The 16,315-nt window shown below is 41.5% G+C and overlaps 1 protein-coding gene and 1 long non-coding RNA gene across 2 annotated transcripts; one reads left to right on the top strand and one right to left on the bottom strand.

Annotated features, from left to right (window-relative positions):
* Positions 1-455: 455 nt before the first annotated feature.
* Positions 456-1,504, bottom strand: LOC134227177 (uncharacterized). Its single transcript, XR_009983625.1, has 3 exons — positions 1,421-1,504; positions 1,226-1,348; positions 456-605 (listed from the first exon to the last, which is right to left on the bottom strand). It is a non-coding gene; the product is annotated as an uncharacterized LOC134227177 (long non-coding RNA).
* An 8,756-nt stretch (positions 1,505-10,260) lies between these two features.
* LOC134226149 (acetyl-CoA acetyltransferase, cytosolic-like) lies at positions 10,261-13,954 on the top strand. The gene is made up of 4 exons (XM_062706737.1): positions 10,261-10,651; positions 12,477-13,327; positions 13,386-13,548; positions 13,614-13,954. Exons 1-4 carry the CDS (start codon positions 10,600-10,602, stop codon positions 13,730-13,732), a joined length of 1,185 nt encoding a protein of 394 aa, XP_062562721.1. The 5' UTR covers positions 10,261-10,599; the 3' UTR covers positions 13,733-13,954.
* Positions 13,955-16,315: the final 2,361 nt, after the last annotated feature.

Here is a 16,315-nt window from a genome sequence, read left to right as displayed (position 1 = left end):
ATTCAACTATTTTTCTAGTAATCGTTTTTTGAGTATAGAAAATTAAAGTTGAATTATTTGAGGAATCATATGAAATACTGTACGTTAATTATACCACGAATGATATTTAAGATAACCCTTAAAATATTTAGCTTTTGGATGATACATCGAATGGGTTGTTAAGTATCGTTACCATTCAGAAACACCAACTTTTCCATGCATTTTTGCGAAGGAATTTTACCATGAATCATTAGTTTATCTTCATTTTTGTTTCGTTCGATCATTTGGGGTTTGATTATATACAATAAAGACGATAAATAGTATGATTTTTTGATGATTAAGCTATTCATCCAAATTAAACGCTGTGCGATAATTATTCAATTATATGATAACTATATTATAATATGTATACTATTTTACAAACCACAATATAGGACAATATTTAGATTTGGGTGGTTTTCAATTTTCTTAAAATTAAGCCAACACAGGAAAGTTGCTATTATTGCTATTATATTGCATTTATTGTCTTACATAGTTTTCACATCATCCATATTTTTGTTGGAACTATTATCATTTTAAAATACAGGGACGTTTGATCTCCGCCATTTCCAAGCTGGATACTCCACCTGTGAATTATATTAAAACAATTAATCTACTTATTAATGTGGTGCTTTTCTTGTGCACTATGATATGTATTTTGCAATTTTGAATCCCAACGCTTCTTCTTGAAATACATTTTGTATGAACCATAAAACTCGGCAGTATCCTCCTCTGCTGACTACTCTGCAGGACACCAGTTCCTAATGTCCTAAACGCAATGTAACAGAACTGCGACGGAAGTGGTAAGATTTGACAGATCTTGCCATTTCCGTTGACGTTCCACTGCATTTCGTAGCGGACTTAGCACTCATTTGCTCTAAGGTTTGTTCCAAGCTTGGTTTCACGCCAAATACATAGAGAGTACTGTCTATTCACGACATAAAAGATCATGAACAGAACGAAGGTAGGCATAACATCTAGGTACCAAATCCCACCAATCGGTCCAATAATTGAAAGATTATTGTGATTGGTCATACCGCATACAGGTGTTTCAGCCGCATATTTTTGGGAGTGTTTTCATCAGACATTCGGTTCCGTGGCATGGTCTATCGCAATACCGTTCAATCATTGGATCGACGGTCTCAAACAACGTTATTCGCCGTGTTACACAGAATATATTGAAAGGAGCATCACAAAAGATTATTACCATCTCAAGCATATCCATTTTATTAGTCGATTCAGCCGCTTTGCTTATTCCGCCAGCGCTGTATGGAGTGGCGTAACACCAGTGCCCAAGGTGGCATGCATCTGTTTTCCCGTGTAGTGGATTCTGTGAATAAACAAAAATGGGAGGAACAAAAATAAATTCACTTTCCGTTTTATTTAATAAAAATTAACTTACTTGCATTTTAGTCTTTTTGTTTTTTCGGCTCACCAACGACTTTTTCCAACGATCAATGCCGTCAGCAGAAATGTCACTATAACACTGAAAATAAAAAAAATCTTTTTATGCGGTCGGATGTGAATAACTACCCAAATTATATCAGGTATGATTTTTTCCTTGCATATTATTTTTCATTTCCCATTCTAGTAATCATTACTATAACATGTATAATTTGCCAATAATTGTGTATGATTATGTCGGAAAATATATTTATCTTATAATTGTATATGTATCGTACAAATAATGATGATTACAAAGGGAATGGAAAGCTTATGATACTGATCATTTAGCGTACGATTTATTTCTATGCGGGATGTTATTTGCGTTTTATTTAGACCTGTATGCAGGGTTTGCAGAAATCGCTCTAAATAGATAACGAACAACGATAAAAGAGAGACAAAACTGTTCTGGATCATAACAAGCCATGATACAAATTTATCAAACTTGTATACAAGTGCGAAAAACAGAATCGGATAGCAGCCACCACAGAAAAATGGCGATTCTTGCTTTGTTTTCGCTTATTTCGTGTTGGTAACCGCACAGCTGTGTAGAACAAGTTTAAATGCATCATCAGAGCCAGTGCTCCCCTGCGTTTGGAGCTTTCTAAAAGAAATTTATCACGGGGTATAGCCTTCCGAATCAATTCTCTATCATGACAGCTTGAAAAAAGACTCTCGTGTATATGTAAACAGAGATGATAAGTGAGAGACTTGTTCATTCTCTTTAAGAATCAATCCCTACCTGTATGTATACTTTCTCCCAAATCGATTGGCCATGCATATTTATTACATCAAATACGGAGAAATACCATTGCAATAACCCGAGCCATACACCATTTGAAAGAAATATTTATTATACTGAGCATCGCTTTATAGTCTTGTGGCCCTGTCTTGGGCCCTGTGCATTCTGAACAACTTTGCTGAATATAACTTGAGTGTACCTACTAAGGATCTCAAGCTTCATGAATATTTCACATAAACAAGAACATTGCAAGCACCGAGACAAACACACTAGCGAAGCCTATATGCACAATCCCTTATCACTTTCTACTTATCAAGATTTATTTAGTTATTTATTTATTATTGCGTCCTGGTGTTAGGTGGGACGCTAAACAGCCCTGACACGACGGCCCTCCGACGAGACAGGAGGTTTGCGCAGGCCCAATAAGCCGCCTAGAAAACCAATCATTACGAACAATATAAGAGATAATGCGACTCGATATAATCGGCAAAGACCTAGGCGACGAATACAGGATCACGATTGGAAGCTTGGAACATGGAATTGCAAGTCGCTAGGTTTCGCAGGTTGCGACAGGATGATCTACGATGAATTACATCCCCGCAACTTCGACGTCGTGGCGCTGCAGGAGATTTGCTGGACAGGACAGAAAGTGTGGAAAAGCGGGCATCGAGCGGCTACCTTCTACCAAAGCTGTGGCACCACCAACGAGCTGGGAACCGGCTTCATAGTGCTGGGTAAGATGCGCCAACGCGTGATTGGGTGGCAGCCAATCAACGCAAGGATGTGCAAGCTGAGGATTAAAAGCCGTTTCTTCAACTATAGCATCATCAACGTGCACTGCCCACACGAAGGGAGACCCGACGACGAGAAAGAAGCGTTCTACGCACAGCTGGAGCAGACATACGATGGATGCCCACTGCGGGACGTTAAAATCGTCATCGGTGACATGAACGCACAGGTAGGAAGGAGGAAATGTATAGACCGGTCATCGGACCGGATAGTCTGCACACCGTATCGAATGACAACGGCCAACGATGCATAAACTTCGCAGCCTCCCGCGGAATGGTAGTCCGAAGCACCTTCTTTCCCCGCAAAAATATCCACAAGGCCACATGGAAATCACCTAACCAAGAAACGGAAAACCAAATCGACCACGTTCTAATCGACGGTAAATTCTTCTCCGACATCACGAACGTCCGCACTTACCGCAGTGCGAATATTGAATCCGACCACTACCTCGTTGCAGTATGCCTGCGCTCAAAACTCTCGACGGTGTACAACACGCGTCGAAGTCGGACGCCGCGGCTTAATGTCGGGCGGCTACGAGACGGTAGACTAGCCCAAGAATACGCGCAGCAGCTGGAAGTGGCACTCCCAACGGAAGAGCAGCTAGGCGCAGCGTCTCTTGAATATGGCTGGAGAGATATTCGCCATTGTTGGCACCGCCACCGCTGCACTTGGAACGGTGCCCCGGATCAGAGAAACGACTGGTATGACGGCGAATGTGAGCAGTTAGTTGAGGAGAAAAATGCAGCATGCGTGAAATTGCTGCAACACCGCACGAGGGCAAAAGAGGCACGATATAAACGGGCGCGGAACAGACAAAAATCGATTTTCCGAAGGAAAACCTCCAGCAGGAAGATCGAGACCGTGAAGAAACGGAGCAACTGTAGCGCGCTAATAACACACGAAAGTTCTATGAGAAATTGAACCGTTCACGTAAGGGTCACGTACCACAGCCTGATATGTGTGAGGACATAAACGGGAACCTTCTTACGAACGAGCGTGAGGTGATTCAAAGGTGGCGGCAGCACTACGAAGAACACCTGAATGACGAAGATGGCGGTATGTTGATGAACCTGGGAGAACGTTCGCAGGACATAATTTTACCGGCTCCGGATCTCCAGGAAATCCAGGAGGAGATTGGCCGGCTGAAGAACAACAAAGCCCCTGGGGTTGACCAACTACCAGGCTAGAGCGCTGCACTGGGTCGTTACCAAGATTTGGGAGGAGGAAGTTTTGCCGCAGGAGTGGATGGAAGGTGTCGTGTCCCATCTACAAAAAGGGCGATAAGCTGGATTGTAGCAACTACCGCGCAATCACATTGCTGAACGCCGCCTACAAGGTACTCTCCCAAATTTTATGCCGTCGACTAGCACCAACTGCAAGGGAGTTCGTGGGGCAGTACCAGGCGGGTTTTATGGGCGAACGCTCCACCACGGACCAGGTGTTCGCCATTCGCCAAGTACTGCAGAAATGCCGCGAATACAACGTGCCCACACATCATCTATTCATCGACTTCAAAGCCGCATATGATACAATCGATCGGGACCAGCTATGGCAGCTAATGCACGAACACGGTTTTCCGGATAAACTGATACGATTGATCAAGGCGACGATGGATCGGGTGATGTGCGTAGTTCGAGTTTCAGGGCATTCTCGAGTCCCTTCGAAACCCGCAGAGGGTTACGGCAAGGTGATGGTCTTTCGTGTTTGCTATTCAACATCGCTTTGGAAGGTGTAATACGAAGAGCAGGGATTAACACGAGTGGTACAATTTTCAATAAGTCCGTCCAGCTATTTGGTTTCGCCGACGACATAGATATTATGGCACGTAACTTTGAGAAGATGGAGGAAGCCTACATCAGACTGAAGAGGGAAGCTAAGCGGATCGGACTAGTCATCAACACGTCGAAGACGAAGTACATGATAGGAAGAGGTTCAAGAGAAGACAATGTGAACCACCCACCGCGAGTTTGCATTGGTGGTGATGAAATCGAGGTGGTTGAAGAATTTGTGTACTTGGGCTCACTGGTGACTGCCGAAAATGACACCAGCAGAGAAATTCGGAGACGCATAGTGGCAGGAAATCGTACGTACTTTGGATTCCGCAAAACGCTCCAATCGAATAGATTTCGCCGCCGTACCAAACTGACTATCTACAAAACGCTCATTAGACCGGTAGTCCTCTACGGACACGAGACCTGGACGATGCTCGTGGAGGACCAACGCGCACTTGGAGTTGGAGTGCTGCGTACCATCTATGGTGGGGTGCAGATGGCGGACGGTACGTGGAGGAGGCGAATGAACCACGAATTGCATCAGCTGTTGGGAGAACCATCCATCGTCCACACCATGAAAATCGGACGACTGCGATGGGCCGGGCACGTAGCCAGAATGTCGGACAGTAACCCGGTGAAAATGGTTCTCGACAACGATCCGACGGGCACAAGAAGGCGAGGTGCGCAGCGGGCAAGGTGGATCGATCAGGTGGAAGATGACTTGCGGACCCTCCGTAGACTGCGTGGTTGGCGACGTGTAGCCATGGACCGAGCCGAATGGAGGAGACTCTTATATACCGCACAGGCCACTTCGGCCTTAGTCTGAATAAATAAAAATAATAATTTATTTATTACTCCATTACTCCATTTCCATTTGTTGAACTTAACTTTTAGACATCATTTTTAAAAATAGTAAATTATTAGTACGATAACAATGTTTAAAATGCAGAATATTCCATATATTGGAATATTTTGAGAAGTCTAAAATGATGATTTCATATACTAACCAATGCCTCATTTCAAATAATGCGCCTTCCTGCACAACTTTCTTGAGGAGGCACAGTTTAAAATGGTCATCCCGACCAGATAAAAATAACATTTACTTGAAAAATTTCTAAATTCATACCCTTCTTACGAAAACCCCTGATCAATCTTAAGTAATGTCTTGAAAGGTGATTAAATTATCTTTCGAAACATTAAAAAATCCAAAATTGATGGAATATCAAAAAAGTTATAACAATTTCTATTTAGGGTCAATTCGACTCCAGAGCACAGACAACGTAAGTCAGAAGGTTAATGAATAAATCTCACACTCAAGCCAATAAGATAATCAGTCTGTGGAATTTAATTGTAGGCGAAGACAAGAATAAATAAATAAATAAATAAATAATAGAACGGTAGAACAGTGATTAAATATTTATGTTATACAACAATTTTAATTTATCATGTATTAAATATACTATGAAACATTTTTGGGAAAATTTTTCGAATACATTTTGTATCTTAAAAATTAATTAATTTATAATTTTGATCAGCACTGTAATCCTCCAAGAAACCACCATATTGTCAAGTGGTGATTTATTATGATGATCGAGACGACGGTGCTCATGAAATAGTATGATTTTTCGATGACTTGAACCAATAATATGAAATATGATGATGGCGTGCACGGCTGGTGGAAGCAGAATATTGAACTTCACAATAAATACGAAATGGCATGTGGATTTTCCCACCACAAACGTTCCGATTTATGGAATTCAATATTATAAATATATGAACTGTTTAGTCACACTCCATATTTGGAAGATCCCACAAGCTGTTTATCTTTTTCAAATGAATTCATAAACACAGAAGTAATTTAAATGGAGAAAAAGTGACAGTTGCGAATTCAGTTGTGCAGCAGTGTTTTATATCTGTTATAGTGGGGTTCTCTGGGTTATTCATTTGTAACATAGAGTATGTTTTATATTGACTCCACCTCTTGCGCTTTTTCAGTGATATACAGTGAACGTTCGCTAATTGGGGTTTTTCTAGTTGGGGCGCTTTTTAGTTGGGGGTTCGCTAATTGGGGCGAAACCCAATTAAAAAGCAGCTAAACGTCAGAATGTGATGTCAAAACGCGTTGACGTTTTGTTTCCGTGTTTGGCGGGATATTTTCTGGCGCGTAAAATTTTCTTTTGTTCAATGCAAAAAGTAAACAACATTGACGCTTGTCAAACCGCCCCAATTAGCGAACGGCATTCGCTAGTTGGGGTGAGGTCGTGCCCCAATTAGCGAACGATCACTGTACAAGTTGTATAACTGTACCTATGGACGAACATATGGCTTTTCGAATAAGCTTATATGAGTTATCAATACTGATTAACGACAAGCTGTGCTGCTTGGGTGTCAATGGTTTCAGTGACGAAACGAAAAGTTTCAATGCAAAAAGCAATACTCATCGAGGCTTATTTCAATTTAACCGTCTACCCCCTGGTGTGAAATCTGCGCCCGGTGCCTTCCAGAAACTTACAAGTCAAATGATTGCTGGATTAGAAGGTGTGGACAATTTCTTGGATGATTTCTTCGTCCACAGTGACACGAAAGAAGGGCACGATCGTATTCTTGAAGCACTTTTCACACGCATGAAGGAATATGGATTCAGTATTCGTCCGGAGAAATGCAAGTTCTACCAGCCGGAAATCAAATTTCTTGGCATCATCGTCAATGCAGACGGTATCAAGCCCGATCCAGAAAAAGCTATTACCAGCTATTGCCAAAAAGCTATATCCAGAAGCAGCTATTGCCGAAATGAAACGACCAACGGATTCAAGCACGTTACGTTCTTTTCTCGGTGCCGCTAATTTTTATGGTAAATTTGTACGAGAAATTCAACGAATTCGAAGGCCGCTGGACGAGTTGCTTAAAAAAGAAAACAAATTCATTTGGACTCTACAATGTCAGGAAGCTTTCGATAACACCAAGAAGGTTTTACAATCAGACTTACTGCTTACCCATTACAATGCTTCTTTAGAATTGATTGTAGCTGGCGACGTTTCAAGAACTGGTATAGGCGCAGTTATTTTACATCGTTTTCCTGATGAACAACTGAAAGCAATTGCTCATGCATCAAGAACGCTGTCAGCAGCAGAGCAAAACTATGGCCAAGTTATACTATAAGTATACTATAAGCGCTCGCGTTAGTATTTGCTGTAACTAAGTTTCGTCGTATGCTGTTGGGAAGAAGATTCAAACTTCAAACCGACCATCAACCGCTTGTTAAAGTGTTTGGATCTAAAAAAGGAATTCCACTTCATACAGCGAATCGACTGCAAAGATGGGCCCTGTCACTTCTGGGGTACGATTTTGACGTGGAATATGTCTCAACGAAAAATTTCGGATATGCAGATGTTCTTTCGAGGCTAATTTCAAACCATCAAAAGCCTGAAGAGGAATACGTCATCGCAGCCATCAATCTGGAAGAGGAAATCAACGACAGTTTGCTTGGAAACTTAGAATCGCTTCCAGTAAATTTCGAGATGCTCAAGGCCACCACCAGTAAGGATCCAATTTTGCAGCAGATCAAGATTCATATTGAAAATGGTTGGCCACGCTGTAAAACAGTATTTCATCACAGCTTCAATCTTTCTATTTGCGACGCGAGTCTTTGTCTATCGTAAATGGCTGCATTATGATGGAAGATCGTGTCGTCGTTCCAGATTTGTATAGTCAGCGAATTCTAAAGCAGATTCATCGGGAACATCAAGGAATCGAAAGGATGAAAGCTATTGCTCGGAGCGTTGTTTTCTGGTCAAAGATTGACATAGATATTCAAGACTTTGTTCGTCGATGCAGTATCTGTGCAAGCGCTGCCAAGTCATTACCGCATTTCCAACCACAGCCATGGCCTCGAGCAGAAGGTCCCTGGAAACGCATTCACATGGACTACGCTGGACCGTTGGATGGAATGTTCTATTTGGTAGTGGTAGATTCTTATTCAAAATAACCTGAAATCTTCCAAACGCGATCAACCACTACACAAACCACCATTCGCTTCCTCAAGGAAATTTTTGCAAGATTCGGTATACCAGAGATAGTCGTGTCCGATAATGGAACACAATTTACAAGAAGTGAATTTAAGCACATGTGTGACCAGCTTGGAATTATACACATCCGTACTGCACCAGTGCTATACTGAACGGAAATTCTCCTGCTCAAGAAATGTTGGGCCGTACTATGCGAACCACACTGGATTTATTACGACCAAAACCAAACCGTACCTGCTCCCAGTTGAATAAGCCTCACAAGAAGTTTTCAGCAGGTGCAAAGGTTTATGCAAAGGTGTATTCTACTCCAAGCAAGTGGAAATGGGTTCCAGGCACTATTATCGAAGCAATCGGTTCCGTAAACTACAATTTTCTTTTAAATCAGCAAGCAGGAAGGAGGCAACTGATTCGTTCGCACGTAAACCAACTTCATCCACTATTCGAAGCTACCAAAGAAGATACAGTACAGTCTGAAGAACCATTAACTCCGTTTGACATCCTTGTGAGTGAATTTGGACTCCGCAAGAAAAATGTACCTATTCAGCTGCTAACCCCGATTCAACAATATCCACCATTGGAAGTTGAGCCATCTGAACCAGTTTTTGATGTTGCCTTTAACAACCAGGATAGCTCAGTAGGCGAAGAGTTCTTTGAATCTTTTGAAGAAGACGCAAACATCTCAACAACAAATCAGCCCGAACAATTAAGGACTCCGAGGCCAACAAGGATCATTCGACCACCTAGAAAATATCAAGATTATATTATCTAGCCAATTAAAAAAAGGAGATATTACCATCATAGCAAGCTAGGATTTGAAATATTAATATCATAGCATGCCTGATGACGTAGAAGTATAAAATAGTTCATTATGTATTCAGCTGTCAACCAAGCAAGACATTATTTATTAAATTTGTTAAAACTTAAATAGTTGTTTAACTACAACATTTTACCATAAATATGTATTGTTCGAAGAACTTAATGTTAATGGGTTACGATATTAACTATGTCCATGATATATTTGTAACTGTACGAAGAACGGTAAATTTGTATATTTGGCGATGGGCTAAAAAATAGCATAACAGTAGCCTGTAAATAATAAAAATATAATAATTGTCGGCGTAGCACCAAGTTAGAATTCGGAAGTCGAGAATTCCGAACCGAACTTTCTTCCGAAGTTTTATTTGTCAAACTAATTGATGCGTTATTTGGCGCATCTTCAGGCGAATCCAGCGCACTACTTCCGAAGTTGGGAAAGTTGCCTGTATCTGGAGAAAAATCCAACTTCGGTATAAAAAGCGTTATAAATTTATTATTCTGGATTAATTGATACCACAGCCCCGGCGGGCTCGTTTCCAATGCAAAGCGAGAATTTCCTCTCATTTTCTATGAATGGCCCTAGACAAGCAAAACAAAGACATGCATTGACGTTCAAGAAAGGGACAGAGCGAGCTAAAGAAAACCCGTTTCAGCGTAAAAAGTTTCACAACCGCATCAACGGTTTGCGGCTCTTTTTTATAGCTGGGTTGAACCTCGCACCTCACTCATCGCTCGTATCCAACAGGACAAGACGAAGGCCACAAAACAGATTCATCGTGTGCTTCTTCTTTCAGTCCAATTTCAGCAATCAACGTGTCGGGTGTTGTAAGCAGTCGATTCCATTTTACGCACCTTTCATTCATAATAGAAAAAATTGCAACGGTGATTCATTCACAAATTCGACGACACCAGATAGTGCGCGGGTGTTATAATCAACGGGAGTGAAAGAGAGTGAAAGTGCATTCCACCAGGCAGCAGCGACACGAGCGCAACGATGACGTCGCCAGGAGAAGTGTACATCGTTTCGGCCGCCAGAACACCGATCGGTAAAATATCTATTCCAATTGGAATCGTGATAATCGAATTTAAAGGGACCGTTCCTCCCGTTATGTGTTTTGTTTGCTCTTAAGAGATGCTGAATCATCATCAGCTGTTTGATGTTGTTGATAAAACTTTCACTCTGTGTCGCAATCGTAACATGTGCGTTTGTGTGTTGGCATATTGCGTTGGTTTTCGGTTTGACTCCGTCCATAGAATACGTAAAGATTAAAAATTTGACAATATTATTTCCATCTGCTACTTTCATATGTGTATGAATAGATATGAATATGTAAATATATTATCTCGGACTATCTGTACGTAATTTTAAAACGATCTTTCGATGTATAAATAATTATTCATAATGGAGTTCCTGTGGATGCATATTTGAAAGTCAAATAATCGGATGATAGATAAGATTTTTTTTTGCATTTGAATTGGGTATTCACAATTTGCATCAGGAATGTCCATCAGTCTTTTCAAAACATTTACATAAAAATGCCGATGCGATGTTATGGATTCAACTTTACAAACCCGTTTAGTAAGGTTTCATCACATAGTTTCATGCTACTAAGAAGTCTAGAATCAATTTGAATTTTCATCATTTTTGCCTTTCTCGTACAACAAAGTTGTACCGAAAGGCTATAGGGTTACTCCAAAAATGAACTTAAGATAAAGCTCGGAGACCCATAATATTATATACCCATCGGCTCATCTCGACAAACCGAGGTGATGTCTGTAGGTGCTTATGTATGTTTGTGTGTGTATGTGTATAAATTTTGTAGACACTTTTTGAAAGCATTGCCCGATTTACTCGCAACAAGTTGTATACGACGGGGAAGGCAGTCCAATTGTTTGCTATTGAAAATTGGCCCGATCGGACATTGCATTTTGGAGTTATTGAAAAATTTCCGGAGGGGGGGGGGTGTTGGGGATGGGTCTTGAAAAAAAATTCAAAATATTTTTTTTAAGAATGGTGGCATGCAAAAAAATTAAAAATTAATGCGAAATGATAGAATTAATGTGATTTATTCCCCTAAACTGGTTTTCTGACATTTCTTATGTGATTTTTTCAAAACATTTTACGATGTACGAGAAAGGTATCATCGCCGTCGCCGCTAGGTGAAGTAATCTGAGATTTTATATTCCTGATCAATAGCCTTCTTAGCTGCGGAGGACGACGGAGGTCCTTCGTAGAAAAAATATTTTAAGCTCTTTTCAGTGGAATGTAATCAACCGTTTAAGACTAGTTTGGAAAGTACTAAACTGGTCTTTCGTAGCTTAGTAGAGAAAGCACCTATCAAGCGTACTGGTTTTGTGGGATCAAACCCCATACCGGAGGAAGTGATTACCCTCCAATACATTTTTCGAACTAAATCTATCACATGTTATGCAATTACACACATCGCGTTTCAGATATAGTAACGATAGAAGAAATATTGGCGAAATAAATAGCTATTCGGCCATTTGACTTGACAGCTAGCTTTTTTTAATGTTGTTTTTCACATGAAATGACTTGCATTAGAATGGTAAGCTGTTCATGTGGGGTAGTTATCGGTGAGCTCATGGGCTGCAAATCTATCAGATAAAAGTCTGGCAAATTACTTGTTTCTCAGCTTTAAATCTATAATCTAAAATTGCATGGCTTTACTTATCATTTATTGCACCATTGTTATCTTGTGTTACTTTTAATAAACAGGAAAATTTAAAACCTTTCATGATTAAACATCTCAACTGCATATGACTAGAAAGAAGTCGTCATCAAAACGACCAAAATAAATGTTCATCCTCTAAGCATAACTTTAAGTTAATAAATTCCTGCCTATTTTCCAGGAAACTTCCTCGGTACCTTATCATCCCTAACCGCTGCCGACCTAGGAGCGGTTGCTGTGAAAGAGGTCCTCAACCGCGCCAACGTTCCGCCGGCCGATGTGGATGAAGTTATCCTCGGCCAGGCTCTGGCTGCCGGACAGGGACAAAACCCCGCTCGGCAAGCCTCCCTCAAGGCCGGCATCCCGAAGGAAGTGCCAGCCTTTCTAATCAACATGCTATGCGGCTCCGGACTTAAAACGGTGGCCCTGGGCTACCAAGCGATTCGTTCCGGTGATGCCAACGTGGTCGTAGCCGGTGGACAGGAGTCCATGTCGAAAGCGCCTCATGTGCTGCATCTGCGTAGTGGCACCAAAATGGGCGAAGCCAAGATGGTGGACACCATGCTGAGCGACGGTTTGACGGATGCGATCTACGATTTGCACATGGGTGTTACTGCGGAAAATTTGGCAAAGGAGTTCGAGATCACTCGTGAACAGCAGGACGCCTTCGCCACTAAGAGCCAACAGTTGACAGAGGAGTCGCAGAGCAAGGGATACTTCAACGACGAAATTGTGGCCGTGTCGGTCCCAAGCCGCAAGGAAACCATCACCTTCGATAAGGATGAATTCCCAAAGCACGGAACAACTGTGGAGAGCTTGGCCAAGCTGAAACCCTGTTTCATCAAGGATGGTACGGTGACGCCGGGAAATGCTTCCGGCATTAACGATTCAGCGGCGGCGGTTCTGCTGATGTCCGGCGAAGAAGTCCAGAAGCGTAGTGCGAAACCACTGGCAAAGATTGTGGCGTTCAGTCAGACGGGAATCTGCCCAAAGGTCATGGGTGCCGGCCCGATCAGTGCCGTGCAGAAAGTTGTAAGTATAGTATCGAATCGCAACTAGCTGTGATCAAATCTAATTCTTGGACTAACAGTTGGACAAAGCCGGATGGAAGCTGGACGACGTCGATCTGTTCGAACTTAACGAAGCATTCGCAGCTCAATCGTTGGCCGTCAACAAGGGTCTTGGAGTGAACCCAGAAAAGGTGAACGTCGGAGGTGGAGCCATCGCGCTTGGACATCCGATCGGTGCTTCCGGTGAGTGTAAATTTCATCGGTTAATGCAGGTTCTTGGTGTAATTTGGACTTTTTCTCATACACAGGCTGCCGTGTGCTGGTTACTTTACTGTACGCATTGAAACGGACCGGTGGCAAAAAGGGCGTGGCTTCGCTCTGCGTTGGTGGCGGAATGGGAGTGGCAATGGCCGTTGAAATGGCATAATGATTATGGCCAAATAGGGGTTGCTTTTGTTGTAGTTAAAAGTTTTAGTATTTTCAACTTATAGTTATATGTATCAAAAACACAGATTTCAAAGATTTTGCTACTTAACATACTCAAAGTATTTACCGTTGGATGTATTGTACTTGATTGTCGTACTTCATAGTAGATAGTAATTAGCTACGGAGCGAATAGCGAAGGACAATAAAGCAACATTTGTACTTAGCTCTGTTTTTTATTTCAAAGTTTCGAAATTGTATCCATTGCTCTCTAGTCTATTAACCCTCTCTTTCACACGACTTTTTCCAAAGATTTTAATAGGAAGGAATCGCCTATGAAAAAAATGCTAGAACAAAAGTTGTTTGGCATAGCTAAAATTAGTGGAAAACGAAAAAAACAATTTGTGATTGTAAATCAATAGTTACTTGATTATTTTCAATAGTTTCACTATTTTTACACAAAATTGATTATATTTGTAGCCTAATGAAACCATAAAGTTGTGTAAAATACTGCTTTTTGTTGTTGAAATAATTCGATGAATGTTGGAAGGTGCAAAATTTGATGGAGCTCTACAGCTACCATGGGAAGGAAAGGGTTAATGCGGTATTGTTATTAACGATACGTGTTTCCCTCTACACTGCCTATGATCACATATTAGTCCCATACGAAAGAAGGCAAAACTCTGATTAATCCACCTAGCGATGATGATGCCATTCTCGTATATAATAAGAAATGTATCGAGAAAAGCACAAGAGAACAAGTTTGCATTGTTTCAAAAAGTGTGTTCATTTTTAGACAAACATATTTCATATCAATTGGTCGTTTAAGGCGATTTGTATAAACACTAATTCTGCCGTTGGACGCATAAATGTCACATGTTACATTTTATCATTTCGAAAACTCCAAGTGCGCGTTGGGCCTCCACGAGCATCGTCCAGGTCTCGTGTCCGCAGAGGACTACCGGTCTAATGAGCGTTTTGTAGATTGTCAGTTTGGTATGGCGGCGAACTCTATTCGATCGGAGCGTCTTGCGAAGTCCAAAGTACGTACGATTTCCAGCCACTATGCGTCTCCGAATTTCTCTGCTGGTATCGTTATCGGCGGTCACCAGTAAGCCCAAGTACACGAATTCTTCAACCACCTCGATTTCGTCACCACCGATAGAAACTCGTGGTGGGTGGCTCACATTGTCTTCTCTTGAACCTCTTCCTATCATGTACTTCGTCTTCGACGTGTTGATGACTAGTCCAATCCGTTTAGCTTCGCTTTTCAGTATGATGTAGGCTTCCTCCATCCTCTCAAAGTTACGTGCCATAATATCTATGTCGTCGGCGAAGCCAAATAGCTGGACGGACTTATTGAAAATTGTACCACTCGTGTTAATCCCTGCTCTTCGTATTACCCCTTCCAAAGCGATGTTGAATAGCAGACACGAAAGACCATCACCTTGCCATAGCCCTCTGCGGGTTTCGAAGGGACTCGAGTATGCCCTTGAAACTCAAACTACGCACATCACCCGATCCATCGTCGCTTTGATCAACCGTGTCAGTTTATCCGGAAATCCATGTTCGTTCGTGCATTAGCTGCCATAGCTGGTCCCGATCGATTGCATCATATGCGGCTTTGAAGTCGATGAATAGATGATGTGTGGGCACGTTATATTCGCGGCATTTCTGCAGTACTTGGCGAATGGCGAACACCTGGTCCGTGGTGGAGCGTTCGCCCATAAAACCCGCCTGGTACTGCCCCACAAACTCCCTTGCAATTGGTGCTAGTCGACGGCATACAATTTGAGGGAGTACCTTGTAGGCGGCGTTTAGCGATGTGATTGCGCGGTAGTTGCTACAATCCAGCTTATCGCCCTTTTTGTAGATGGGACACACGACACCTTCCATCTACTCCTTTGAAAGAGGGTCAAAAGGTCATTTTTCAAAATGATGTATTCTATTTTTTAAATATTTTTCTCGCATTATACAGGTTATAAAAGATTGTAAATTACTTTGGTTGAGTCAATTTGACGATACTTAGCCCATTGGGGTACCTTTGAAGTTGGCATGAAAACTGTTTTTAACACCATTGATAATACAGCAACAGTTCGCTAACTAGGCGCCTTTTAACTGGACTGTTTTTTAACTGGGCATTCGCTAACTGGGCCAAAGCCCAGTTAAAAAGCAGTTATCCGTCAAAAAACAACAACAAAGACTCGGTGACGAGGGGATTCTGAATGGTATATTCTTTAGTCTTCATGTAAACACGATCACAACAATGCATCGCAAATTCCCTCGTCAACCCAGTTAAAAAGCGGCGTTCGGTAACTGGGCTGGTGTTTTAGCCCAGTTAGCGAACGGTTGCTGTATATAAATATTAAGTATGATATCTTTGCAATATTTTTTAAATTTGTTATTCAATCATTTCAAACTCAATACATCTTCAAAGATAACATAATCAACTATCAATTGCATTCATTGTATCACAATTTCATGAAATATTCACCCATGGCTTATGGAGTTGAATTTGGGCTTATTTCGAAATTTACTCATTTCGTGGTGTTTTCATGTGGTCAGAAAACAATTTACCCAAATTACC

Source organism: Armigeres subalbatus, chromosome 3 (genome assembly GCF_024139115.2).
Source record: "Armigeres subalbatus isolate Guangzhou_Male chromosome 3, GZ_Asu_2, whole genome shotgun sequence".
NCBI lineage: Eukaryota > Metazoa > Arthropoda > Insecta > Diptera > Culicidae > Armigeres > Armigeres subalbatus.
Note: the sequence above shows the minus strand (reverse complement) of the source record. Positions and strands in the feature narration are given on the sequence as shown.